Source organism: Barbus barbus (assembly GCF_936440315.1).
Source record: "Barbus barbus genome assembly, chromosome: 47".
In the NCBI taxonomy this organism is placed as follows: Eukaryota; Metazoa; Chordata; class Actinopteri; order Cypriniformes; family Cyprinidae; genus Barbus; species Barbus barbus.
In genome coordinates, this window is record NC_136725.1 from 17,101,302 (window position 1) to 17,126,719 (window position 25,418).

The 25,418-nt window shown below is 36.2% G+C and overlaps 2 protein-coding genes across 2 annotated transcripts in view; one reads left to right on the forward strand and one right to left on the reverse strand.

Annotated features, from left to right (window-relative positions):
* Positions 1-215: 215 nt before the first annotated feature.
* The window catches only part of LOC306865436 (neurofibromin-like), a 53,578-nt gene continuing 28,375 nt past the window's right edge, over positions 216-25,418 (forward strand). The window contains exons 1-35 of the mRNA XM_079410031.1: positions 216-342; positions 3,200-3,343; positions 4,129-4,212; positions 4,355-4,545; positions 4,628-4,734; positions 4,872-4,939; positions 5,416-5,491; positions 5,596-5,753; positions 7,032-7,205; positions 7,455-7,583; positions 7,755-7,829; positions 7,933-8,064; positions 9,120-9,254; positions 9,343-9,456; positions 9,553-9,632; positions 9,722-9,845; positions 10,813-11,059; positions 11,180-11,253; positions 11,561-11,644; positions 13,999-14,340; positions 14,462-14,601; positions 15,575-15,697; positions 15,800-15,883; positions 16,052-16,168; positions 17,197-17,378; positions 17,891-18,102; positions 19,219-19,380; positions 19,503-19,606; positions 20,122-20,257; positions 21,062-21,124; positions 21,901-22,059; positions 22,470-22,567; positions 22,642-22,788; positions 23,198-23,344; positions 23,562-23,672. Of these exons, the coding sequence (XP_079266157.1) occupies positions 283-342; positions 3,200-3,343; positions 4,129-4,212; positions 4,355-4,545; positions 4,628-4,734; positions 4,872-4,939; positions 5,416-5,491; positions 5,596-5,753; positions 7,032-7,205; positions 7,455-7,583; positions 7,755-7,829; positions 7,933-8,064; positions 9,120-9,254; positions 9,343-9,456; positions 9,553-9,632; positions 9,722-9,845; positions 10,813-11,059; positions 11,180-11,253; positions 11,561-11,644; positions 13,999-14,340; positions 14,462-14,601; positions 15,575-15,697; positions 15,800-15,883; positions 16,052-16,168; positions 17,197-17,378; positions 17,891-18,102; positions 19,219-19,380; positions 19,503-19,606; positions 20,122-20,257; positions 21,062-21,124; positions 21,901-22,059; positions 22,470-22,567; positions 22,642-22,788; positions 23,198-23,344; positions 23,562-23,672 (4,583 nt within the window). The 5' untranslated portion in view covers positions 216-282. The remainder of the gene's footprint in view (positions 343-3,199; positions 3,344-4,128; positions 4,213-4,354; positions 4,546-4,627; positions 4,735-4,871; positions 4,940-5,415; positions 5,492-5,595; positions 5,754-7,031; positions 7,206-7,454; positions 7,584-7,754; positions 7,830-7,932; positions 8,065-9,119; positions 9,255-9,342; positions 9,457-9,552; positions 9,633-9,721; positions 9,846-10,812; positions 11,060-11,179; positions 11,254-11,560; positions 11,645-13,998; positions 14,341-14,461; positions 14,602-15,574; positions 15,698-15,799; positions 15,884-16,051; positions 16,169-17,196; positions 17,379-17,890; positions 18,103-19,218; positions 19,381-19,502; positions 19,607-20,121; positions 20,258-21,061; positions 21,125-21,900; positions 22,060-22,469; positions 22,568-22,641; positions 22,789-23,197; positions 23,345-23,561; positions 23,673-25,418) is intronic.
* Positions 23,740-24,712, reverse strand: LOC306865435 (uncharacterized protein). Its single transcript, XM_079410030.1, has 2 exons — positions 24,657-24,712; positions 23,740-24,434 (listed from the first exon to the last, which is right to left on the reverse strand). Exon 2 carries the CDS (start codon positions 24,423-24,425, stop codon positions 24,069-24,071), a length of 357 nt encoding a protein of 118 aa, XP_079266156.1. The 5' UTR covers positions 24,426-24,434; positions 24,657-24,712; the 3' UTR covers positions 23,740-24,068.

The window sequence follows — 25,418 nt, forward strand, 5'->3', positions numbered from 1 at the left end:
CATCTCTCATCTGCACCGCTGCTGTGCTGCTGTTGCTGCTTCGCTGGATCTGAGGATTCAAACTTCCGGCACTGTCATGGCGGCATGCTGCTGTTTCTGACACCGACCAGACCGAATACCGAGCCGCCCCTCGTTCGGCCCTCAGCGCGGCGCGGATCGAGGAGCGCAAGGGTCGTAGACCGCGGAAAAGGCGTCCTCTCCTCCTCCACTTCATCATCATCATCATCTTATTCTTCTTCATCATCATCAGCGGCGGCGGCGGAGGTCCAGGCGTGAGCGGCCATGGCGGCGCAGAAGCCCGTGGAGTGGGTCCAGGCCGTCATCACCCGATTCGACGAGCAGGTCAGAGCTCCTCTAAAGCTCTCTGAACGCCTCGTCTGCACGGATGCGCAGTTACGCAGCTGTCGCAGCGCATCCGTGCAGCCGCTGTGCGCTTCATTCTGATGCTGTTGTGTTTATATCCTGTAACAACGTTAAATGCATGGGACGCGACTAGTTTAGTAGTACTCTACTTAACCTGGAACTACATTCTTATCAACTCAAAACCTAAACAAACCCTACTAACCTAAAATCATAGGGCAAGGGTTCATCTTAAATCAGTCCTCCTAATCACTCGACTATCGATTTTGGGGTTAGGACCTGTAGTAACGTGCCTGTCAAACAATTATTATTAAAGAAGAAGAAAAAAAAAAAAACTGAGGGCAGTGATTGGAACAACATTCTTCTTGGCCAATCACTGCTCTTGGATTTTAGGGATAGGATTAGGGTCAGGGTCCCATCTGCCAGACCACTATGACCCCCAAGCCAAAACCATATATCTTTCACATTTTATTTAACCCTTGAACTGCCACAAATACGCAAATTTCTCATTAAAATGATTAAATAAATCCATAAAGTACAGGTTTCTGTATATGCAGTAGTTTTTCTGTGTAGTTGTAGTGTTTGATTTCATGCCAATTTAACATACAAGAAGAAATACTATTTGTGTACGAAATAGGGTGCACAAATGATGATAAAACCATAAATGTCTTTCTTATTAATAGACGTACCTCAATACAAATTCAATTCTTGCTTAAGGGCAATAAAATGGGGTTTACATTTGGTGCATTTACATTTATTAATGTAAAATCTTCCAATAAACTAATGCAAGTTTATGCAGGGACATGCATTATTTTGCCATATTTTTGTGTTTTATGTAAACAAACAAAAAAAACATACAGAATCTGTCCATAAAATAAATGAAAGTCAGATGAAACATTCTGTATATTCAAAGCATTAAAATGACTCAAAACGACAATCCTTAAATAAATGAATAATAGTTTTGGACAGAACTTCACAAAGAGAACAGGGTGTATGTGATAAGTGCCTCTGTGTGCACAGATATTGAGACAGGATGTTAACCGCTTTGTACCACTGTAATTCTTAATTAATAATTGAATTGATTTTATTTCCTAGCAAGGCTATGAATATTTTGACTATTAAATTTGAATGTCTTTGGGTATCCTCGAACATTCGGTTGATTTTTAGTATAGAAAGTATTATGTTCAATTTTAATAACACACTTGTGTACAAACATCTTAAAAACAGTGCATTCACTGTTGATGTCACGTAAACGTGAATAAACTCCAACTGTAAGTCAAGCCGTTTTTGTGATGAGCAAACTCTTCAGAATTGGACATCTTGTCAACATAGAGAGGCTAATTTTAAGGGTTAAAATTATGTCTATGATTGGTTAACCAAATGTTGCTCCAGGAACGTGTCCTACTTTTGTAATTCACATCATGTGAGATGAGTTATTGTTTATACTTTCACTTCATATTTTGTGTCCCACAAGTGAACCAACCTCAGAACTGACCATTGTTTGATCCACACAGCTTCACTTTCTCATCTAGGAGCTGTGTCATCAGTTTAATATCTCTTCAGAGCTGTACTGGGTTATTAGGTTTCTTCAGATGGTTTCAGTGAGGTTTGATGTGTGACGTATAAGCCTAGCTGAGTAGTATCTTATGCAATGATGACTCTCCCTGTTTGGTGTGGATCCTACTGGTTTAAACCTGCAGTTGTACTTATGAAACAGGTGATAAGTTAGAAATATAACCCATTGTTTACCACACAGACGAAAGCCTGTGAATGGTTAAGCTTTCATGTTTTCTTTTCATCTCATTTGCATTGTTTTAACGGCATAAACCTGCCTGTGTTAAATGTCCAGACGTTTTTGACTAAAATTTGACCAGACACCAAAGAAACATTGACAGACAGTCATGGCAGACACAAAAATTGTCATTATTTACTCGTCCTCATATTGTTCCAAACACGTTTGGATCGTTTTGACGTTCTGTGGATCACAAAAGGCGAGTTTCTGACAGGATATTGTTTTTATATGTTTTCATTTTCATTTTGGGGAAACTTTCTATTTAAGAGCAAAATTCTGTGAGTGTCAGGAGAAATGTGATGTTTATGAGCAAGTTAAACTGGTAACACAGGAAGTTTCCTTTTAGGCCTCATCTACTTGAGCTAACTGAAGGTACAAGCCGTTATTTCTGCCCCTCAAAGGTTCCTGAAGGTACTGCAACAACAAACATTTTTGGAAACATGAACCAGTGTTTCCACATTGAGTCTGTAGCCTGATTTCTTTTAGCGGTAAATACCTGATTTGGTGGCATACACACACTGGCCAGTGTACTTGTAAGTCTGTCCAGCCAACAGTTGGAGCACGGAGGAAGCCTTGTTAAAGGGGGCCTGGTCAAGCGTGGCTTGTGGTCTGTGTCGGGATCATTGCAGTTTGATTGAAGTTCAGCGGAGATTAGCGGTGTTTTGTGATGCTAAACCTGGCCTAAACTCTGGATAATCCCAAAATGGGATACCATGCCGCCGATTGGTTTTAGCAATTTTCTGACTTGCTTTTTGAAACCGAGGTTTACTTTTCATAGTCCAGCAAGTTACAATACAAAGGGGAGTTTTTGAAGAATATGCTAGCTACTCTTTTGCATTTAATAAAAACAAATGGCAGCTTGGGCTGTCAAGCTACAAAAATACTATAAAAACACTATAAAAATGGTTTATACAATTTGTGCACTATATTCCCATGTCTTATGTGAGAAACAGAATGAAATGAAAATATCTCTCATTCACTGTCTTGTAAGTATGTTGAAACATCTTCTGAACATGTATTTGTCTGTGTATGTTTGTTTGTTTTTAGCTTCCTGTGAAAGTCGGTGTGCAAAACACACACACTAAAATCAGCACGGAACACAATAAGGAATGTCTGATCAACATCTCCAGGTACAAATTCTCCTTGGTCATCAGTGGACTCACCAATATACTGAAGAACGTCAATAACATGGTGAGTGTTTATTCAAGGGTTGGTGCACAAGCACAATAGACGTTTACCAATGGAGTTAATGTGTATTTTTAATATCTAATCATATGTACACTTCCTTTCAAAAGTGTTCAGAGTCAGGAAGATTTCATGTTTTTGGAATAGGTCTCTTATGCTTAAAAAGGCTGCATTTATTTGACTAAAAATACAGTAGAAACAGGAATATTGCAAAAGATTATTAATAGTTAAAATAACAGTTTTGTATTATAACACATTTTAAAAATGTATTTTATTCCTGTGATGGCAAAGCTGATTTTTTTTTAGCATTACTACTCCAGTCTTCAGAAAACATTCTAATATGCTGATTTGGTGTTTAAGAAATATTTATTTTTATCATTAATATTGAAAGCAAATGTGCTGCTTTGCTTAATATTTTTGTGGAAACCATGATACTTTTATTTTATTTGAAAGAAACATAAACATAGATGTAACATCAATGTCTTTACTGTCACTTTTGATCAATTTAATGCATTATTGCTAAATAAATGTATTAATTTCTTTAAAAAGACAACAGATACAGATATTTTTTGTTACTTTCACCTTTGTTATTGATCCTCCAGTGTATCAACGTTATGTCTTTCTGTCTAGTTATTAATATTGGCTATTAAATATATTGGTCTGTCCCTAGGCAGGAGCTACTGTGAGTGTTTGTTCTAGACTGTTGAAGCTGGTTCATTGTGCTAGAGCTCTATGGCACATGTGCTGGTCTCTCTCTCTCTCTCTTAGTTTGCTATCTCTATCTCTTACAGCGGATATTTGGAGATACTGCAGAGAAGAACCTTTACCTGTCCCAGCTTATCATCATGGACACATTGGAGAAGTGCCTGGCAGGGGTGAGAGACTGCTGCAGATCATTCATTGAGCTGTCACCATCGTGCCATTATTGCCTTTTCAACTTCATTTTGAAGTGAGATGCACATCTAAATGTAGTTAATTCTTCTAAAGAAGTCCTATAAACTCTCTTTCTCTCTCCAGCAACCAAAGGACAGCATGCGTCTGGATGAGACTATGCTCGTAAAGCAGTTATTGCCTGAGATCTGTCATTTCATCCACACATACCGTGAGGGAAACCAGTACGCGGCCGAGCTGAAGAACTCAGCCTGTGGGGTTCTGTTCTCTCTGAGCTGCAGCAACTTCAACGCTGTCTCCAGCCGCATCTCCACCAGGTACATACGACCCCTTGTGATTAGATGGAAGGAATTAACGGATTTAATCTTTCTGATTTTCTGTCTGTCTGATTCCCTGCAGGTTGCAGGAGCTGACTGTTTGCTCTGAGGATAATGTAGACGTGCATGACATCGAGCTCATCCAGTACATCAACGTGGACTGCTGTAAATTTAAACGCCTCCTGCAAGGTTTGATTGACTCAAACTAAAGCTTTAATACTCGGAGCTGAAATAAGTTGATGTGGGGAATTCTGGAGAAAATATTAGAGGCAACAGGAAAAGTATCTATTTTTCTTTTAATGTGTCAAAGTCTTTTCTTTTTGCAGAAACTGTGTTTAAATTTAAAGCCTTAAAGAAACCAGCCCAGTTGAGTGTCATCTACAATTTAGAGAAGGTAGGTGGAATTATTATGGGAAATATTACAGCTGTGTGCCTCATATAATACAATTTAAAATAACAATATAATAATTATTTTAATTATATTACTTTTATTTTATTATATTATTATGAAGAAATTAAGAAAATTACCCTAATAACAATATAAATATTATTATAATATAAACAGTATTATTATTATATAATTATAGCCCAAATTGCTACCCCTAACTGCACTGTATGTAACCTAATGTGTGTGTGTATGTATATATATATATATATATATATATATGAAGCATTTTTGTGTATATAATACTGTGATTCATTTTCATTTGTATATCAAGGACAGTTTCTTGTTTTTGTAGATTTAAATTGTTAATTTAACATTTGGTAATTTGTTAGTGTTTTATATGAAATTTTCTCTACTGCCATCTAGTGATGTCCTCTCTCAGTGCAGGAAACATCTGCTGTGTGTGTTTTTGATTGAATTTGCAGGCGTTCTGGAACTGGGTGGAAAATTATGCTGATGAATTCACCAGGTTGTACCAGAGGCCTCAGGCGGACATGGCTGGTGTGTCCACTGAAAACCTCACTGTACCATATCAGTATTGCTTTGGAGAGGATATGTGAATCTGATCTCTCTCTCTCTCTCTCTCGTGTGTGTGTGTGTTTCAGAGTGTGCTGAGAAGCTGTTTGATCTGGTGGATAGTTTTGCTGAGAGTACGAAGAGGAAAGCAGCCGTTTGGCCCTTGCAGATCATCCTCCTCATCCTCTGTCCTGACATCACGCAAGATATGTCCAGAGACACGTCAGATGACTCCAAAGACAACAAGGCAAGCATACACAAACTTGTGCATGTGTACTTCTCAGGATCACCTCTTGACCATTATTGTTCTTAAATTATAATAACTAATGATAGACAGGTTGGCTAGCCGAATGGTCGGCAACTGAAATTGTTCGGCCGAAAATGGCAAAAATACATCTTTCAGTGTTCGGCCGAATTAGCTAAAAGACCGAATAAATTGTACCGAACAATGATGTGACGCGATCAAATAGAGGCGCACACTAATGCAGCAAACACATCTGCAGTGTGGAAGTATTTAAAACTGTCAAAGATGCAAAATTCATTACAAGCACGAAGCACCGACAGCGAGAGACTGCTTAGTGCTGCATCTCATGTCTCTGATGAGAAGAGGAAGAGGTGGTTGTTGCTGGTTACTGTGATGATTGAAATCATGAAATGGCCTTAAACGATTAGTAAATAAACTGCAGAATGTTATGTTTTCAAATACATGCACGGATTGCATTCAAACAAAATCGAGGGAAAATCTGCGCTAAAACACTGTTCCTCGTCATTTGCTCAATAACATTTTTATCATTTTTTTAAAGACATGTGACAATGTGATACGTGCGACAAACATCTTCCCAAATTCGTAGTGAGAATCATTTAAATATCTGCATGTTGTTATCAAAAAAAAGAAGCACAAATATCTTCCTGTGGGTTTCTGCCAAAAACAATCTAAGAAAATGCAACAACTCCATCAACATTCATAAATGTTAGTATTGTTATTTTACTATTGTTCTGTAAAATAAACTAAAAAAATAAGACAATAATAATAATTACCCTACAACAGCTCTATACATTTATTATAACATTCACACATAGTGTAATATATTCTAATGTTTTAAAAGAAGTCTCTTCTGCTCAGCAAGGCTGCATTTATTTGTACAGTAAAAAAATACATGATTCAAGAACGGGGTCCCAAAAATGGCCAAAAAATTATTTAATTTTAATAAATTAATTTTAAGTTAAATTGTGCATTGTTGGTATAATGTCTGATAGAATGTTAAAAAATGTTCAGTGTAAATATTTTTAAATTGTTGTTTTGTAATTGATTTTTTTTATTTGAAAAACAGGACAAAACAGTAAAAAGCACATTTTGGCTATTTAATTTATGCAATAGTGAAAAAAATGGCAAAATAGGGGAACACATTATTTCGACAACTCTCACTCTTTTGTAAAATTAATAAAATATTCATACTGTAAACTATAATTAGAGCTCAGTCTTTGAACTGTTTACAATATGTATTCATGTTTCTTTTTTCTGTAGAAACTGTTTTTGGAGAATCTGCGGAAAGCTTTGACTGGTCACAGTGGAAGCAAACAGCTGACGGAAAGCGCAGCTATTGCCTGCGTTAAACTGTGCAAAGCGTCCACATACATCAGCTGGGAGGATCACTCCGTTATCTTCCTGCTGGTGCAGTCCATCGTCGTGGATCTGAAGGTATGGACAAATATGGCTCCTCGTTGACCTTTTTATTTAGTTTTTGACTGGTTTGTATTGTCGAGAGTATCAGAGAATGATTAAGGAGTAGGAAGAGGAATGGAGGTGGAAAATGTTGCAAGCAGGACTCAAATCTGCATCACCCAGATTAACAAAGGAACAAACCCAAACCTGGTGACTCACAGTGGCTCAGAAAATGTTTCATGTTGATGCTGTCCTCGTCATTAATGGCTGTCTCTTGGCCTCCAGGGCTTGCTGTTTAACCCAGCTAAAGCGTTTTCCAGAGGCGCCGGGAGCCAGAGTGCAGACATGGACCTAATGATCGACTGTTTTGTCTCCTGTTTCAGAATCAACCCTCATAACAATCAGCAGTTTAAGGTGTGTGGACAAGTCAAGTCAAATTTTTTTATATAGCTCTTTTCACTATACAAATAGTTTCTTAATACCTTTATGCATTACGTGGTGATATTGAGAATTTTGAAACAATTTATACACTGTTCCAATAACATGCACAGACTTGACCGAAATCTCTGGTTCTTGTTCTGTAAGGTGTGTCTGGCTCCGTCCTCACCTCCTACCTTTCATTTCGTGCTGGTGAATTCTCTCCACCAAATCATCACTAATGTAAGAGCTTCATGGTGTCCTTAGATCACCTCAGAGAGATAGGATGTCTGATTCACTCCCAGGATGACTAAATGTCCTCTGTGTGTCTTCCGTCATGTTCTAGTCCCCGCTGGACTGGTGGCCGAAGATCGATACCGTGTACTGTTACTCGGGAGAGCTGCGGCTCATGTTTGCTGAGACTCTGGGGAGAGTGGTGCAGGGCTGCAGCAGTCACGCCCCCCTCCGTATGACCTCGGTGAGACGCCTGCAAAACTTCTCCGATTTAAGATCACCTCTAGTGTCCATGCTGAGAATAGAATATTTGCGTACTGCACAGTTTACTGCATGACGCCTACTATTTTTAGACATAGAATGTGAAACAGTATGCTACAAGAAATGTTCCAAACAGTCCATGACATCACTATGTAGCATAATTAATTCATAGAGCGGCATATCTCAGAAATAAATATGGCCATTTAGCATTTGTAATTCAGTTTTGGTAAAAATTACTTTTTGTGATGCCTTGAGAGATAAACAAAATCACAGACAAAAACATATCTAAAAAAAATATGTATACATTTAAAAATATATATAAATGGACTGTATATAAATGAAATTGATGAACGGATGAAATTTATGAAGTTTATGCACAGTGTATAATATATACACAAATTAATACATTTAATGCATCATTTATCTTTTTATAATATAATTATACTTTTTATATTTTAAATATATATAAAATCTACTATTATATCTTTATGTAAATATATATTATAACATTATTTTTTATCTATATTTAATATACATTGTGTATTGTTATTAAAATAAGTCTCATACATTCACCTAGACTGTGTTTATTTGATCAATACTACAATAAAACGGTTATATTGTGAAATATTACAATTTGAAATAACTGTTTTCTATTAAATATATTTTATAATGTTATTTATTCTTGTGATGCAAAGCTGAATTTTCAGCAGCCATTACTCCAGGCTTCAGTGTCACATGATCCTTCCGAAATTATTTTAATGTGCTGATTTGGTAAGCAAAAAGCATATATATTTATTAATATCAATGTTAAAAACAGTTGTGCTGCTTAATATTTTTGTTTAAACAGATATGCATTTTTTCTAGATCCTTAGATAAATACAAAACTCAAAAGAACAGCATTAACTTGAAATTAAAATATTTAGTAAGTCTTTACTGTCACTTTCAATTAATATAAATGCTTATCTGTCTGAATAAAAATGCTTACTGACCCCAAAGTTTTTGCTCAGAGCTTTTTGTATATATTTCAATTTTTTTCAGAGTTTGACGTTTAAGGAGAAAATGAGCAGTCTGAAGTTTAAAGAGAAAACCACTGATCTGGACACCAGGAGTCACAAGTATCTGCTTTTGGCTTTGGTGAAACTCATCCATGCAGATCCCAAATTGATGCTACATGTGAGTGAAGAGGCATAGCTTTCTTTGGCTTTATAAAGACATGCTGCTCTTCTGTACTGTTAATGTCACGTGTGTGTTTGTGAATCAGAATCCAGGTAAACAGGGTCTGGAGGTCCACAGCAGCACGGCAGATCTCATCACAGGCCTGGTGCAGCTTGTGCCGCTTGCGAATATGGGAGATATTTCCCAGGAGGCCATGGAGGTGAGGTCATTGTATCTCGCTGTTAATCTGGTGCCTCTAGGATGAGTTTAGATGGTCTGTATGTAAGTTTTCAGTCATAATCTGTATCTGTCGTAGGCTCTTCTGGTCCTGCATCAGCCTGAAAGCATTGAGCTGTGGAACCCAGACGCTCCTATGGAAACTTTCTGGGACATCAGGTAGCTCCTCAGTGGACACGACTACAGTTAATAGGTGCTGATAGAAATGAAACTTTGCCCTGTTGATTGTGTATATGTTGTCGGTTCAGTTCTCAGGTGCTCTTCTTCATCTGTAAGAAGCTGTTTGGTCATCAGCTGATCAGCAGCACTGAGATTCTGAAGTGGCTGCGAGAGATTCTCATCTGCAGAAACAAATTTCTTCTCAGGAACAAAGTGAGTCTGCACTCTCACCTGCACACTGGGCACTATGGGTAAAATGTTTGCATATCCTTGACTTGATTATCTGGATATTTCTAAAAATTTTATTTCCTTTTTTTATTTTATATATTTTTTAAATGTTTCACTTATTTTTGCTCTTGTTACTGTTATCTGTCTTGTTTTTATATCCTGAACTGGGAAGCACTTTTGCAGTACAAATAATTTTTTTAAAATAAAAATGAATATTATTATTATCATCATCAATTGTGTGCGGTACAAATAAAATTGTATTGAACAGTATTGAAAATAAAAATTCATATAAATTAAGCACTTGTGTAGTACAAATAACAACTTAAAATAATAGTTAAGAAGAATATTTTATTATTATTATTATTATTATTATTTGCCAAGGTGTGAAGAATATAACCAAAATACAGTGTGTGGAATACAAATAAAATGTTAGTTTTTTTTTATAAAAATGAATATAAATTATTATATATTTTATAACAACAGCCAAAAAAAAAAATAATAATAATAATAACTATTTTATTTGATCATTATTGCTATCATCATCATCAGTTGTGTATTGTGTAATAATAACAATAACTTTATTATTATTATCAGTTGTGTGGCATATATAAATTAAACTGCACAGTGTGGGGTCCAAATAAAAATTCAATACTACTATTAATATAACAATATATTGTATTGTTGTTGTTATTATTAGCCAAAGTGTGAAGTATATTATAATAATAATAATTATTATTATTGTTGTTGTTATTGTTATTATTATTATTGGCAAAATGAAGTGTACAACTAAACTACCTTTCTACCTATACTGTATCCCACAATGCAGCGTGTTTGTCCTGACTTTCCTGTGTAGCAAAAGAACAAGGATATCAACCAGGAAATGTTATAAAAATATAAGAAATATTGATGAATATAATTTTTTTTCTTTGTTTTATCTGTTCTTCTCGTACAGGATCGGGCCACAGCAGGCAGTAACATTGCCATCTGCCGGCAGGCCCAGACCAAGCTGGAGGTCTGTCTTTACATGTTTCTGTGGAGTCCAGACATGGAGGCAGTTCTGGTGGCCATGTCCTGTTTCCGCTACCTGTGTGAGGAGGCAGACATCCGCTGCAGTGCAGAAGACATCCCTGTGCAGTCCCTTCTGCCAAATTACAACACGTTCATGGAGTTTGCATCTGTCAGTAACATGATGATTACAGGTCAGTCTGATAAACTAGTTTGAATGCTCGGATTCAGACACACACCTCTGTTTTTTGTGAGTGATGTTGCAGGTTCCTCTAGAGGGCAGCACAGTTTTGTGAATTCTCTGATTTTTCTAGGTCGTTCGGCTCTACAGAAGAGAGTAATGGCTTTGCTTCGGAGGATTGAGTTGCCCACCCCGGGAAACACAGAGGTCAGAGATCACACATTTACACATTTAATGCTGTTGGACAGTAGTAGACTCATTCTGGTTGGTTGACGAACACATTTGCATTGCCCTGGCTGTGTGTCATTGTATTATCCAACATAATTGCTTTGAATCTGAACCTTTTAGAATATGCAAAACGTAATTTGTTTTTCAAGCTATGTGGCTGTATTTCACAGTTCAGTACTTGTGTGCTGTTTTTAATGTTTGTGTAAAAAATCTACTTTTTGTGGTCTAATTTGAAGATAACATGTACTGTATGATGGGTTTTAACAGCTCTGTTTGGTCATTTCAGGCCTGGGAGGACACACATGCAAAATGGGAACATGCAACCAAATTAATTTTAAGCCACCCGAAAACAAAACTAGAAGACAGTCAGGTCAGTCACCCTACAGTTGAAAATAGATTTTTGTCCACATGTGGGTGATTCTTCAGTTTAAGGAACATTTAAAAAGAAAAATCATTATTTTATTAACATTCTTCTTATTATTATTTTATATATATATATATATATATATATATATATATATATATATATATATATTCTTTAATACTGTATTATTTTATCTCTTTAGATACATTTGACTAATTTATAGTGTTGAAATGTAACATTTAGCACTTAACATTTAAAGAACATTTAAAGAATAGTTTTTTTTTTTTTAAACAAATAAATTATTGTATTATTTGAGAATTATTTATAAATTCAGTTTTATTCAAACTGTAATTTTTAGTCGGTTTAAGTTTAAACACACACACACACACACACACAAATCTGTTTTGGCAACCCACCAAAATAAAAGCTTGCTCATTTTAGGTTTAAAAATGGTGAAAATTCATATAAAAAGTATAAAAAATGTAAATATTAGCATTGTATTTCTAAGTGTACTATAAAATAATTGTATTTTTATTTAATACTCATTTTTTATGTTAAAATATAATAGTATTATCACACTTTATTTTTTATGTTGTTTATTATTTTACATATATATACAGGTCCTTCTCAAAAAATTAGCATATTGTGATAAAGTTCATTATTTTCTGTAATGTACTGATAAACATTAGACTTTCATATATTTTAGATTCATTACAACACAACTGAAGTAGTTCAAGCCTTTTATTGTTTTAATATTGATGATTTTGGCATACAGCTCATGAAAACCCAAAATTCCTATCTCAAAAAATTAGCATATTTCATCCGACCAATAAAAGAAAAGTGTTTTTAATACAAAAAAAGTCAACCTTCAAATAATTATGTTCAGTTATGCACTCAATACTTGGTCAGGAATCCTTTTGCAGAAATGACTGCTTCATGAATGAATGCGTGGCATGGAGGCAATCAGCCTGTGGCACTGCTGAGGTGTTATGGAGGCCCAGGATGCTTCGATAGCGGCCTTAAGCTTATCCAGAGTGTTGGGTCTTGCGTCTCTCAACTTTCTCTTCACAATATCCCACAGATTCTCTATGGGGTTCAGGTCAGGAGAGTTGGCAGGCCAATTGAGCACAGTAATACCATGGTCAGTAAACCATTTACCAGTGGTTTTGGCACTGTGAGCAGGTGCCAGGTCGTGCTGAAAAATGAAATCATCTCCATAAAGCTTTTCAGCAGATGGAAGCATGAAGTGCTCCAAAATCTCCTGATAGCTAGCTGCACTGACCCTGCCCTTGATAAAACACAGTGGACCAACACCAGCAGCTGACATGGCACCCCAGACCATCACTGACTGTGGGTACTTGACACTGGACTTCAGGCATTTTGGCATTTCCCTCTCCCCAGTCTTCCTCCAGACTCTGGCACCTTGATTTCCGAATGACATGCAAAATTTGCTTTCATCCGAAAAAAGTACTTTGGACCACTGAGCAACAGTCCAGTGCTGCTTCTCTGTAGCCCAGGTCAGGCGCTTCTGCCGCTGTTTCACCTGTAGCCCATTTCCTGCACACGCCTGTACACGGTGGCTCTGGATGTTTCTACTCCAGACTCAGTGCACTGCTTCCGCAGGGTCTGGAATCGGTCCTTCTCCACAATCTTCCTCAGGGTCCGGTCACCTCTTCTCGTTGTGCTGTGTTTTCTGCCACACTTTTTCCTTCCCACAGACTTCCCACTGAGGTGCCTTGATACAGCACTCTGGGAACAGCCTATTCGTTCAGAAATTTCTTTCTGTGTCTTACCCTCTTGCTTGAGGGTGTCAATGATGGCCTTCTGGACAGCAGTCAGGTCGGCAGTCTTACCCATGATTGCGGTTTTGAGTAATGAACCAGGCTGGGAGTTTTTAAAAGCCTCAGGAATCTTTTGCCGGTGTTTAGAGTTAATTAGTTGATTCAGATGATTAGGTTAATAGCTCGTTTAGAGAACCTTTTCATGATATGCTAATTTTTTGAGATAGGAATTTTGGGTTTTCATGAGCTGTATGCCAAAATCATCAATATTAAAACAATAAAAGGCTTGAACTACTTCAGTTGTGTTGTAATGAATCTAAAATATATGAAAGTCTAATGTTTATCAGTACATTACAGAAAATAATTAACTTTATCACAATATGCTAATTTTTTGAGAAGGACCTGTATATGTATATGTGTATATATGTATGTATATGTATATGAATAACATTATACTGCAATAATGGCTATAATTATTATATACTTATTAACCCCTATAATAATTTAATTGACCAATATTAACTTAATTGACCATAAATTAACTTAAGTGTTCCATAAATTTCGTGTCTCATCTCTCAGGAATGGATCAATATGACAGGCTTCCTGTGTGCGTTGGGTGCCGTGTGTTTGCAGCAGCGGAACACGTCTGCTCTGGCCACCTACAGTCCTCCCATGGGCACCCTGAATGATCGCAAGGGCTCCATGGTGTCCATGGCCTCTTGTGAAGGGAACCCAGAGACACCCCTGAGCAGGTTTCTGGACCGTCTTCTGTCGCTGATGGTGTGCAATCATGAGAAGGGCCATCAGATCCGCACTAACGTCAAAGACCTGGTAGGGCTGGAGCTCTGTCCAGCGCTCTATCCCATGCTGTTCAACAAACTCAAAAACGGCATCAGCAGATTCTTTGATGCCCAGGGCCGGGTGAGACAGCTAGCCACAGTGTATATATACAGTGGAAGTCTTGTGACATCTTTATAAGCTGATTGTACGTCACATGCATCAAATGTTATAGGTACTTGTGTCTCTGCGCTCATATGTTTAGGTGCCAATTAATGAGACCAACACACAATTTGTGGAGCAGACCATCGCTATCATGAAGAACCTTCTGGACAACTATACAGAAGGAAGCTCCGAGCATCTGGGTCAAGCCAGCATTGAGACCATGATGCTTAACCTGGTCAGGTAAGTCATTTGTTTGCTTATAATCAGCTTAGCTGTGAAGATCATTCTCTAAATGAATGTTTGAGGTTACATTATTTCCAGTCTCCCATCTTTTACTAAAGAGCACTAAAATTTCTCCAGGGCTCTATAGTACAGTTTTTATTTCTACTTGCCTGGTCATACCAGAAGTTCACATTTCTGCTGTAATATATTTTTATAAAATTTTTATATAATTATACTATTCAAAAGTTTGGGACTGGTAGTATTTTTGAAATTTTTGTAAAAATTTATTTTATGCTCACCAAGACTGCATTTATTTGATTATGACATTTATTTGACTATACATTAAAAGAGTAATATTGTGAAATATTATTACAGTTTAAAATGACTGTTTTATTATTATTTTTTCCAGAAAAGTGTTTTTTTTAAGGATTATTTGGTCAATAGGATGTTATAAAATAAAGTTAAGTTAAATATAAGTAATTTGTAACATTGTAAATGTCTTTACTGCCAGTTTGATCAATTTAATTCATCTTTGTGGAATAAAATTAATTTCTTTCAAAAAGACCTTACTGACCCCAAACTTTTATATTTTCATTTATAATTTAATATATTTTTTAAAAAGATCTACAATTATTTATTATACTTTTTTTAAAATATAAAATCAAACAATAAGCTTTAAAGACTACAATACATTTATTTATTTATATATATATATATATATATATATATATATATATATATATATATATATATATATATATATATATATATATATATATATATATATATTTATATTTTCTGGCATACAGGGCAAATCTTTACTGATTAGTTTCTAACCCTGATTTCTAACCCATTTTTACTGATGCTATCAGGATTATCCTATATCAGTAATTTTTTGCCATTTTGACAAAACTTAATCTATGCTACCTTTATTGTTGATTTCTTTGTGCTTAAACCATTAAGTATTTGTGTGCCTGTTTGTGTGTTATAGGTATGTGCATATTCTTGGCAACATGGTTCATGCCATCCAGATCAAAACCAAACTGTGCCAGCTGGTAGAGGTCATGATGGAGCGCAGAGATGACCTCTCTTTCTGCCAAGAGATGAAATTCAGGTACAACATAACGCTGCTGTAGTCCTGCTCTTTATTCGATAGACAGATTATCTGCAATATTTTATTTTTGCTCTGGAGATGCATCAGATTTGTGTGTGTCAGGAATAAGATGGTGGAGTATCTGACAGACTGGGTGATGGGAACATCCAACCAGGCAGCTGATGATGATGTGAAATGCCTCACAAGGTAACATCCTCGTGAACCCAGTATTTTCATTCAGATGGCATCATTAATACTCTAGTTTTCTGAACAACCTCCATTGGACTTTTGTTCTGAGAAACCTGAAGTTCATATGTGCAATACGAATCAAAAAATGACTTTTTTTACTATAAGCTGCATGGTTTTGATCGATAGGGATCTGGATCAGGCGAGTATGGAAGCGGTGGTGTCTCTTCTGGCCGGCCTGCCCCTTCAGCCAGAGGAGGGGGACGGTGTGGAGCTGATGGAGGCCAAATCTCAGCTCTTCCTAAAGTAAGAATCTAAAGTTCCATATTAAACCCTATGTTTTATAGTGTCTGGTCCAAGGTTATTTTCGTAAACGAAAACTAAAACGATTGATGAAAAAACTATTTTGTAAACTGAAATAAAATAAAAATGTCAAAATATTTGAAAAACTAAAACGAAACGAAACTAACTGCAGTTATTGAAAAACTAAGTGAAATAAAATAATTAACAAAAATAAATAATCGTTTTCGCAATCATTACGTTCTCTCTCATTCGGTTCTCGCGACCCGAAACCGAACCCACGTTAATCTACAACATCAGGTAGGCAAACTTATTTATTTTCTCATGTACCACAAGCAATCAAACCAACATTAGCCATTCTAAGTTGGTGTTTTGAAGAAAAACAGACATGCAGCACGACGTGATAATAAACAGAAAAAAAGATGAGAACGCGTATTTCTGTAAACTATACAAAACTTGGCCTAGCATCTTGTGATCACTCTGCCAAACTTTCGAACAAATATGCAGTCTAAATCACATCATGTACACGCTTATAATTATTCATAAATAAAGAAAAGAACATATTCAAATATTAGCCTTAATTGTTAAATACGATTTCATTAGTCCCAGTTATGATTTATGCATGACACGACAATATCATGATTATGGTTAAATAAGAAAAAAGACATATAACCAAATTAGGCTACATTTATTTTCATATCAAATATCTCAACACACCATTAGATATGACATTAAGCACAACTTGTGTAGATTTATTTAGTAAAAAGGCATGACTGCTTCCTTTGGTGTTTATTTTTTATACTTTTACCATCTAATGTATCTCAGCATGCACTAATTTTGTGTCGCTAAACATTTCCCTCACTAAGGTTAAATTATGCTTATGTCTTTCTTTGGCCTTTGCTCTGGAAGTGATCTGTTGATTCTGTTAAACTTGAATTAAAACTGAAACTAAACTATATAAAAATTCAAAACTATAATAACCTTGGTCCGGTCATGGAGTTTGTACATTACTCTGCCCCTGCTGCCCTCCACAGGTACTTCACTCTGTTCATGAACTTGCTGAACGACTGCAGCGAGGTGGAGGACGAGGGTCAGCAGGTGGCTGGACGTAAGCGAGGGATGTCGAGGCGGTTGGCGTCGTTAAGGCACTGCACCGTCTTGGCCATGTCCAACCTGCTCAACGCCAACGTGGACAGCGGCCTTATGCATTCTATTGGTGAGAGAATCGAGCCATAAACCCTCAAATAACACTTTAAATTCCGAAATCATTTATCAAATTGTATTTTAGTTAATTATTTTAATTACAATTTTTTTATTTAATTTATTTTTATGTATTTTTTCTTATTTATTTTACATTTAATTTCTTTTACTCATCAAACCCTTTAACTCTGTCATAAATAAAATGTATTCTTCAGGACGAGTAATGAGTTTTTGTGACAAATCTTTAACACCATATAGTAATATATTCAATAATATTATCAATTCAACACTAGGACCGAATTAAGCTGGATAATGATACTAATGTTGTAACAGCGACACTGTTATTGAACTGAATTGAATTAACATTGAACTGAATTGAGCTGAATAATGACATTATTGTATTGTTTCGTATGAACCTTGCAACATTACTGTGAAGCTGCTTTGACACAATCTGTATTGTTTAAATGAATGTGACTTGACTTTCTCATACATTTAATCAAAGTTTGCGAGTCTGCCGCTCTCTTGCAGGGCTGGGCTATCATAAGGACCTTCAGACTAGGGCTACGTTCTTGGAGGTCCTCACTAAGATCCTGCAGCAGGGGACAGAGTTTGACACGCTGGCAGAGACCGCGCTGGCCGATCGCTTTGAGAGGCTTGTGGAACTTGTCACAATGATGGGGGATCAGGGGGAGTTACCTATCGCCATGGCGCTGGCCAATGTGGTCCCTTGTTCTCAGTGGGTGGGTACTTCATGTAAATCAGTATTTTTTTCTTTTTTTTGTATGGTGCAAGATGAGTAATTAATTAATTCAGCTATAATTGTACCATATTGTATAGACAAAATTCAAACAATGTTTTTCCAAATTCTGTATGCAACATTTTTTAATACACTTTTTTAAAAACTTTAATACACATTTTTATCAACTTTGAAATGTAACATTGAGAATCTCTCAAGCTTGAGAATCTTCTATTGACGTACAATAATGGAATGTTTGCAAGTCAAAATCTAACCATCATGGTTATTTGCATTCTGATTTGGCAATGTTCTTTTTCTTTTCTTAGGCTGATTTACACACAAATTGTTTTTCCCTTACTTAACTATTTAGCCATCATATATATATATATATATATATATATATATATATATATATATATATATATATATATATATATATATATATATATATATATATATATATATATATATATATATATATATATAATTGAATTTATATACCATTATACCATTCATTTTTATTGATATTAATTGAGTATTGATATATTAAATTATAAATTAAGCACAGTTAATTTTGTGATTGCAAATGTTTCAAGAAATATATTATCTTCAATATAAATACTTTTTCAGGGGGAAGAAACGGGATTTTTATCTTGATTATATATATATATATATATATATTTTTTTAGCATTTTTATTTCGATTTCAGTTAGATTATTTTAATATAATAATAATATATATTTTTTCATTTAAATACTTTAGTCACCCTGCATCCCCCTTTGAAAGTGTTGCTGAGGTGTCTGGTTGAGAAATACCGACCTGGCAAACATTGTTTTAATACTATTTGCAAGCATTTGCTTTACCTCCACAAAATGCAAAACAATTTTTTTGCTTTGTTAAATGATTTTAACTTTTTTTTTTTTTTTTAAGTATTATTAATAGTATAGAAAACGCAATATTATTGACCATTATTACTCACCATTTTATTTTCAAAATGTCATAAGTTTCTTTGCACATTGTAAGCCTAAAGAAGGTCAAATGACTGAAACGTTGCAAACTAAATTTTGACATGCAAGTTTGAGTAGTGTGTGGAATTTATATCGAACTTTGGTCTTTTCAGGATGAACTGGCACGTGTTCTGGTAACTCTCTTTGATTCGAGGCATCTCCTGTATCAGCTTCTGTGGAATATGTTCTCTAAGGAGGTGGAGTTGGCAGATTCCATGCAAACACTGTTCCGCGGCAACAGCCTGGCCAGTAAAATCATGACGTTCTGCTTTAAGGTGCTTTTACGATTACCCTGGCGTGCATTGAAGTCAAATGAACATTCAAAGAGGCAAATGATCCCGATTAAGTTTAGCTGTGAATTTCCCTCTTGGGAACTCATGGAAACTTGTTTTTTCAGGTGTACGGGGCCACGTATCTGCAGAAGCTGTTGGAGCCGTTGCTCAGGGCAGTGATCACGGGCACTGAGTGGCAGATGCTGAGCTTTGAGGTGGATCCCACTAGGTATCTGTCCAAATTAACCTTTAAATCAGTCATTCGCAACTGGTATGTCTGTGCAAATTCACCTGTCACTTGATAAAAGCTAGGCAAATTAGGAAGAAGCATCATGGACAGATTGCAAAACATGCTGTCATCCCAAAACCATGAACAAAACTACGCAAAGTAAAAGAAAATTGCACCCAGACTAATTTAAATAAAGGTTCACTTGGCATGAGGTTAAACTGGTTTGCACTGACCACACTGTGTTCTGTGTGGTTAATAACGATAAATGTGGTTCATTTCTTGCATTTCAATTGGTGTTTAGAAATCAAGGTGTTTTCCTACTCAGCCTGTGTCAGCAAATATATAAATATAATTTAATCTTTGATTTTAAGGACATTTTTGTGTACTTTTATGTGATAAACTCTTTTAGTGCTGTGTTGTTTCTACAGTGTTGTATTATCTATGAAATACAGCAAACATGCCGATGTGGTGTTCAAATTCTGGTTGGAGATGATGCGCTTGTGTTCTTCCTGCAGACTTGAGACCGGTGAGAATTTGGAGGAGAACCAGCGCAATCTGTTACGGGTGACGGGTCGCTTCTTTCAGGCCATAATCAGCTCATCTGGCGAGTTTCCACCTCAGCTCCGCAGCGTCTGTCACTGTCTCTTTCAGGTGAGGTTGAAGAAATCTCTGAGGTTATTCCTTGGTGTGCAAAGAGGCCTGAGTTTGTCTCTGTGTTTGTCTGTATAGCCGTGTTAACCTGTGTGATGGTATTACTAATGTCAAATATGCTTCAGTTTTGCTGTGGATACTGCTTGTTTAACTTAACAGTGTAAAGATCAAAATGAATTCAAAATTTACATTCTGGTCTTATTTGTGCACAATTTATCACAAATAAGCTCAGAAAAAACGACCTTTGTAATGTAATTAGATGCAATAGCTTATTTCAAATGCATATTTGACGTTAGTTCCTGTGTATATGAAGAGAAGGCCACATACAATCTGCACTGAACAAATTTGTGTAAATAGTTTATAAAACCATTCTTAGATTTCTGCTTTAAAGTGTGATCATTTACAAAAGGATGGTTTTACAAATGATTTATAAAGAAATTCATTCTTTGTTTCTTAAATGAGGTCAGTTGTTTAAGAATGTTTCTGTTCATCAAAAACAAATTAAAAAATGAGCAGCAAATCAACATATTAGAATGATTTCTGAAGGATCATGTGACACTGAAGACTGGAGTAATGGCTGCTGAAAATTCAGTTTACCATCACAGGAATAAATTAAATTTTCAAACTGTTTTAATTTTTATATTTTATTTATTAATATTACTGTTACTGTATTTTTGATCAAATAAATGCAGCCTTGATGAGCATAAGAGACTCCAAACTTTTCCATGGCCTAATAGGTTGAAACGTGTGCGTGTGTGTGTTAGCTTGTGCCATGACTTGTTTGTGCTCATTTCTGTTCTGTAGGCTACTTGTCACTCTCTCCTGTCTAAAGCATCTGTCAAAGACAGAAAGGAAGTGAGGAAAGCAGTAAGTGTGAATGGCGGACGTATCTGCTTCCTGTCTCGATCCACTTCATTAATCTGAGGCTCTTGTGCACCTCTGGCCTGCATTACTGTCATTACATCAAATCATGTCTACTAATTTCCTGATTTTTGGCAAGCTGAAGCTTTGACTGAATGTGTACCTCTTAGCATCAGGAAAAAAACAACAAACTGTGTAGCTCCGGCCATCATCTTTGCATGAGCCGTCACTCTCAGGACTGAGGGTTGGAAAATATCAGGGCATTGAATGCAGTGGAACATTGTGGGTAATGCAATTTGGTAACGAACTTTGCCCTTTTTGAATGCCAGAATGATTTTACGCTTGACTGTACAACCTGAAATGTTTATTCTGAGTAAAATGCATTTCTCTGTAGTGCTATTTTAAATGCTTTGCTGTTCCCTTTTTTCTTCTCTAACACTTTTAAAGGTCACTGGTGAAGACCTCCGCCATCATTGGACTGTTTAACGGCTTCAAACTGCTTTCTACACTTTAACTCTAAAGCCTCTGGTGCCATTTCATTCAGATAGTTCCCTCACAGAATCTCATGTTATCCAGTTACTCAACAGATATCGTCCTATGATCAATTATAACTCCAATAAATCTGAATTTAGCATGATCTGACCTGAAAATGTTCAGATATATTAATGTTATTATGAATTTTGATTCTGAATTTGGAACTGTCCTAATGAAATAGCATCATGTTACCTCAGCCATAAAATCCTTCTTTCACGCTCCTGTGTATTTCTGTGTTTTTGTTTCAGGTGGTTAGCCAGCGTTTCCCACAGAACAGTATTGGAGCTGTAGGTAGTGCCATGTTTCTGCGTTTCGTGAACCCGGCTATAGTTTCTCCATATGAGGCTGGGATTCTCGACAAAAAGCCTCCACCCAGGATAGAAAGGGGCCTTAAACTCATGTCAAAGGTGAGAGTTTTTGGCATAGGGATGAGATTAATACTTATTTTATAAAAGTCCTATGTGCTGATAAACCATCTTATGTTGGCCAAGTTGGTTTTTGCTGCTTCATTGCTGGTCCAGAAAGGTCTTCCAGGGTCAAAACCAGGTCCATGATCTGGAACGCTAATAGATCAACCATCTAGCAGGGTTTATTTAATTAATAAGCCACTATAATTGTAGCAATAATGCCTTAAACCAATTCTTGTTGTAAAATCACTAATGCATGGCCTTGAGTGTTTTATTGCTAAAATGGAAGCATGATGAAAGACAATATATTATGAAAGACATCAGTCTACAATAAAGTTGTAGACAAAATGGAAAGATTTGGAGTTTTCTGCTTTATGCCGACTCATATTTCATTTGTCATCTGTCCACAGATCCTGCAAAGTATTGCCAACCATGTTTTGTTCACAAAAGAGGAACACATGAGGCCGTTTAATGACTTTGTGAAGAGTAATTTTGATGCTGCCAGAAAGTAAGAAAGCGATTCACGATCTTCAGGATTTAGATCCCGCCATCAGCTAGTTTAAACTTTGGGTTTTCTTCTAGATTTTTCCTGGACATTGCCTCTGACTGCCCGGCAAGCGACTCTCTCAACCACAGCCTGTCCTTCATTAGTGATGGCAATGTTTTGGCCCTGCACAGGCTGCTGTGGAACAACCAAGAGAAAATTGGCCAGTATTTGTCTAGTAACAGGTGAGCAGGTCTGTGAAAGACTTGTGTTATCATCCAGCTCATGTGGTCAGTATCAGACTGTTATTGGAAATGCAAATGCAGTTTAGGCTGTTCTTGGGATTAGATTCTTCTTAGATTCTGCTCATTTAAATCTCTGTTTGGTTGGGAACAGATTTGCGTTTTTTACTTTCCCTTCTCAACTTGTTTCTCTCTGATCTGATTGTATTGGCAAAACACTATCTTTAAGGGACAGTAGTTTAGTTGTAAACATTATTATCATCCATCACTTTGACTGATTGGATTGTACATTTTTGTCATCCTTTATATTCATCCTACAGAAAAATATTGTGATGTAAACATATATTTTTTGATGATTCTCAAATCCTAAGTGAAGTTTCTGTTAATGAGAGAATATTTTTCCAAACTTCAGGGATCATAAAGCAGTTGGAAGGAGGCCCTTTGATAAGATGGCCACCCTGCTTGCTTACCTGGGTCCCCCAGAGCACAAACCTGTTGCAGATACTCATTGGTCCAGCCTGAATCTCACCAGCTCCAAATTTGAGGAGTTTATGACAAGGTAGAAAAGGCTGCACCGTCTATTTTATTATAGTTTCCCACTATGCATGGTATTTTTGTCTACTTTTCCATTTAAAAAAAATCTAAACATTCTTGTAACAGAGAAAAGACTTCTTGACAGTTTGAATTATTTTTATTTTTCTATCAATTTTATTCTTATTTTAAGCAGAAGCCCCACTTTTACTTTGCAGTTCATAACTGTTTTTAATTTTCTTTAGACACCAGGTGCATGAGAAAGAAGAGTTTAAAGCATTGAAGACTCTTAACATCTTTTACCAGGCTGGAACTTCAAAGAACGGAAACCCTGTGTTTTACTATGTAACTCGCAGGTAAGACTTCAGGATACCTGACCGATGCTTGCAAAAGTATTACAAAGGCACACATTGTTCTTTTGTTCAAAGTTTTATTGCTTCTGAAAACAATCAGTTAACTAACAACAGCTTACAGATGCATAGATTTACCTTTGTTGATTAAATTATAAAGATATTACAGCATTTTCCAGCAATAAATAAAAAAAAACAACAACTGATGACTGTTTAACAGTGGTTGCGAATAGTACCAAAATTTTACACATTTGAAATATTTTTCGCTAATGTCAAGCAAAAAGCTGTTTGCTACAAGCTGTGTAACGTCTACGAAAGTTTGATAGCATTTTAGAAAGACTATTACGTCTACAAAGAATCTTACATTACTGTCTGCCTTCAAAGCACAAGGGAGGCTGATGGTCACTGTATCATCTGGAGAAAGCTCAAAGTCATGAACACAAGCAGCAGAAGTTTGAAGCTGCTAGTCACGGAGGAACCGGAGGAACTGCCAGTGAGGGCATTGGCAGGGGGTTTAACATTCTGGTTTATGTTGTTATTGGAGCTGGATGATGTGGTCTTGCTCATAGTCCCAATCAGGCTGGTAGAGGTGGTGGTTGAACTGCCGCTGTTCGAAATCTGGTTAGCGCCGTTCCCATTCGGAGTTTTGGTAGTGGTGGCATTGAAGGTGCTGTTAGTAGTAGTGGTTGAACTAAGGGCCTGCGTACAGCCGAACATCACAACAAGCAGAACCACGCAGATGTCCACTCTTAGAGCCATTTCTCTGATCTGAGAAGAACATAACACAAAAAATCATATCAGTATAGAAGTATAAGCACTTCTTTTTTTTTTACTAGCTCCATAATGATGTTTAACACAGCAGGTTTTTTTTTTACAGATTAATTTATGTTTGTAGAGGTTGAGTATAATTTTGAATTTAATATTATTATGTGAACACTTTGCATCAGTAAAGAAATCATTTAGAACTGTAAACTTTCCCTGGGTACTCACCAGAGGTGCTCCACGTAAATAATGCTGATGTGTTATCTCTGCGAGCGGTGATGTGCAGTGTCTCTAAATGCATGCTGACGCTTTTAATAATGACACCAGTGGAAGAAGTCACATGATTCTTCAAAAAGGAGGGTCAATGATGGAAAGATCATGCTGACAAGATTCCCTTTTGTTTAACAAATTGTTTGTTTGCTTTTCATGAGGTATCATGGTGACAATTGGAAGACTGGCTTGAGTTGCTGTGTTTACGACAAAAGATTACCAAATATAGTTAGGTCTTATTGTAAAGTTTATATTCCTACATAGCTGGGTAACTTGACTTAACAGTTTATCACTGCCATTAGTAATAAATGTTTTGTGTTCTGTCAGAAGAGTCAACCATGATGATACAAGCATGATGCTTGGAAAAGTAAACCCTGCTTTCCTAGCTGGAAAATCCTGTTAACTTCAGGTTTAAAGCAACATTTTACGTTTTTGTGGTTAAGGTAGTTGTGAAGATGGATTGCCAGCTGTTTGGGAGCTGAAGGTGCTAGTAGACCATCTTGAATCAAGTGTAATGTTTGTCACTTGTTTTTGGAACATGGTTTTCTGGTCATTTTAGTGACTGATGTATTACTTTTTTTTTCTTTTTTTTTCTTTTTTTTTAATGACATTCAAATGGAATTTGTTTTGACTATGGATGGACAAGTAATATGTTGTAGCCAAGTGGTGAAGGTTTGGCTGGTTACCATCAGTGATTAAGCCATGATAGTAAATGCTATA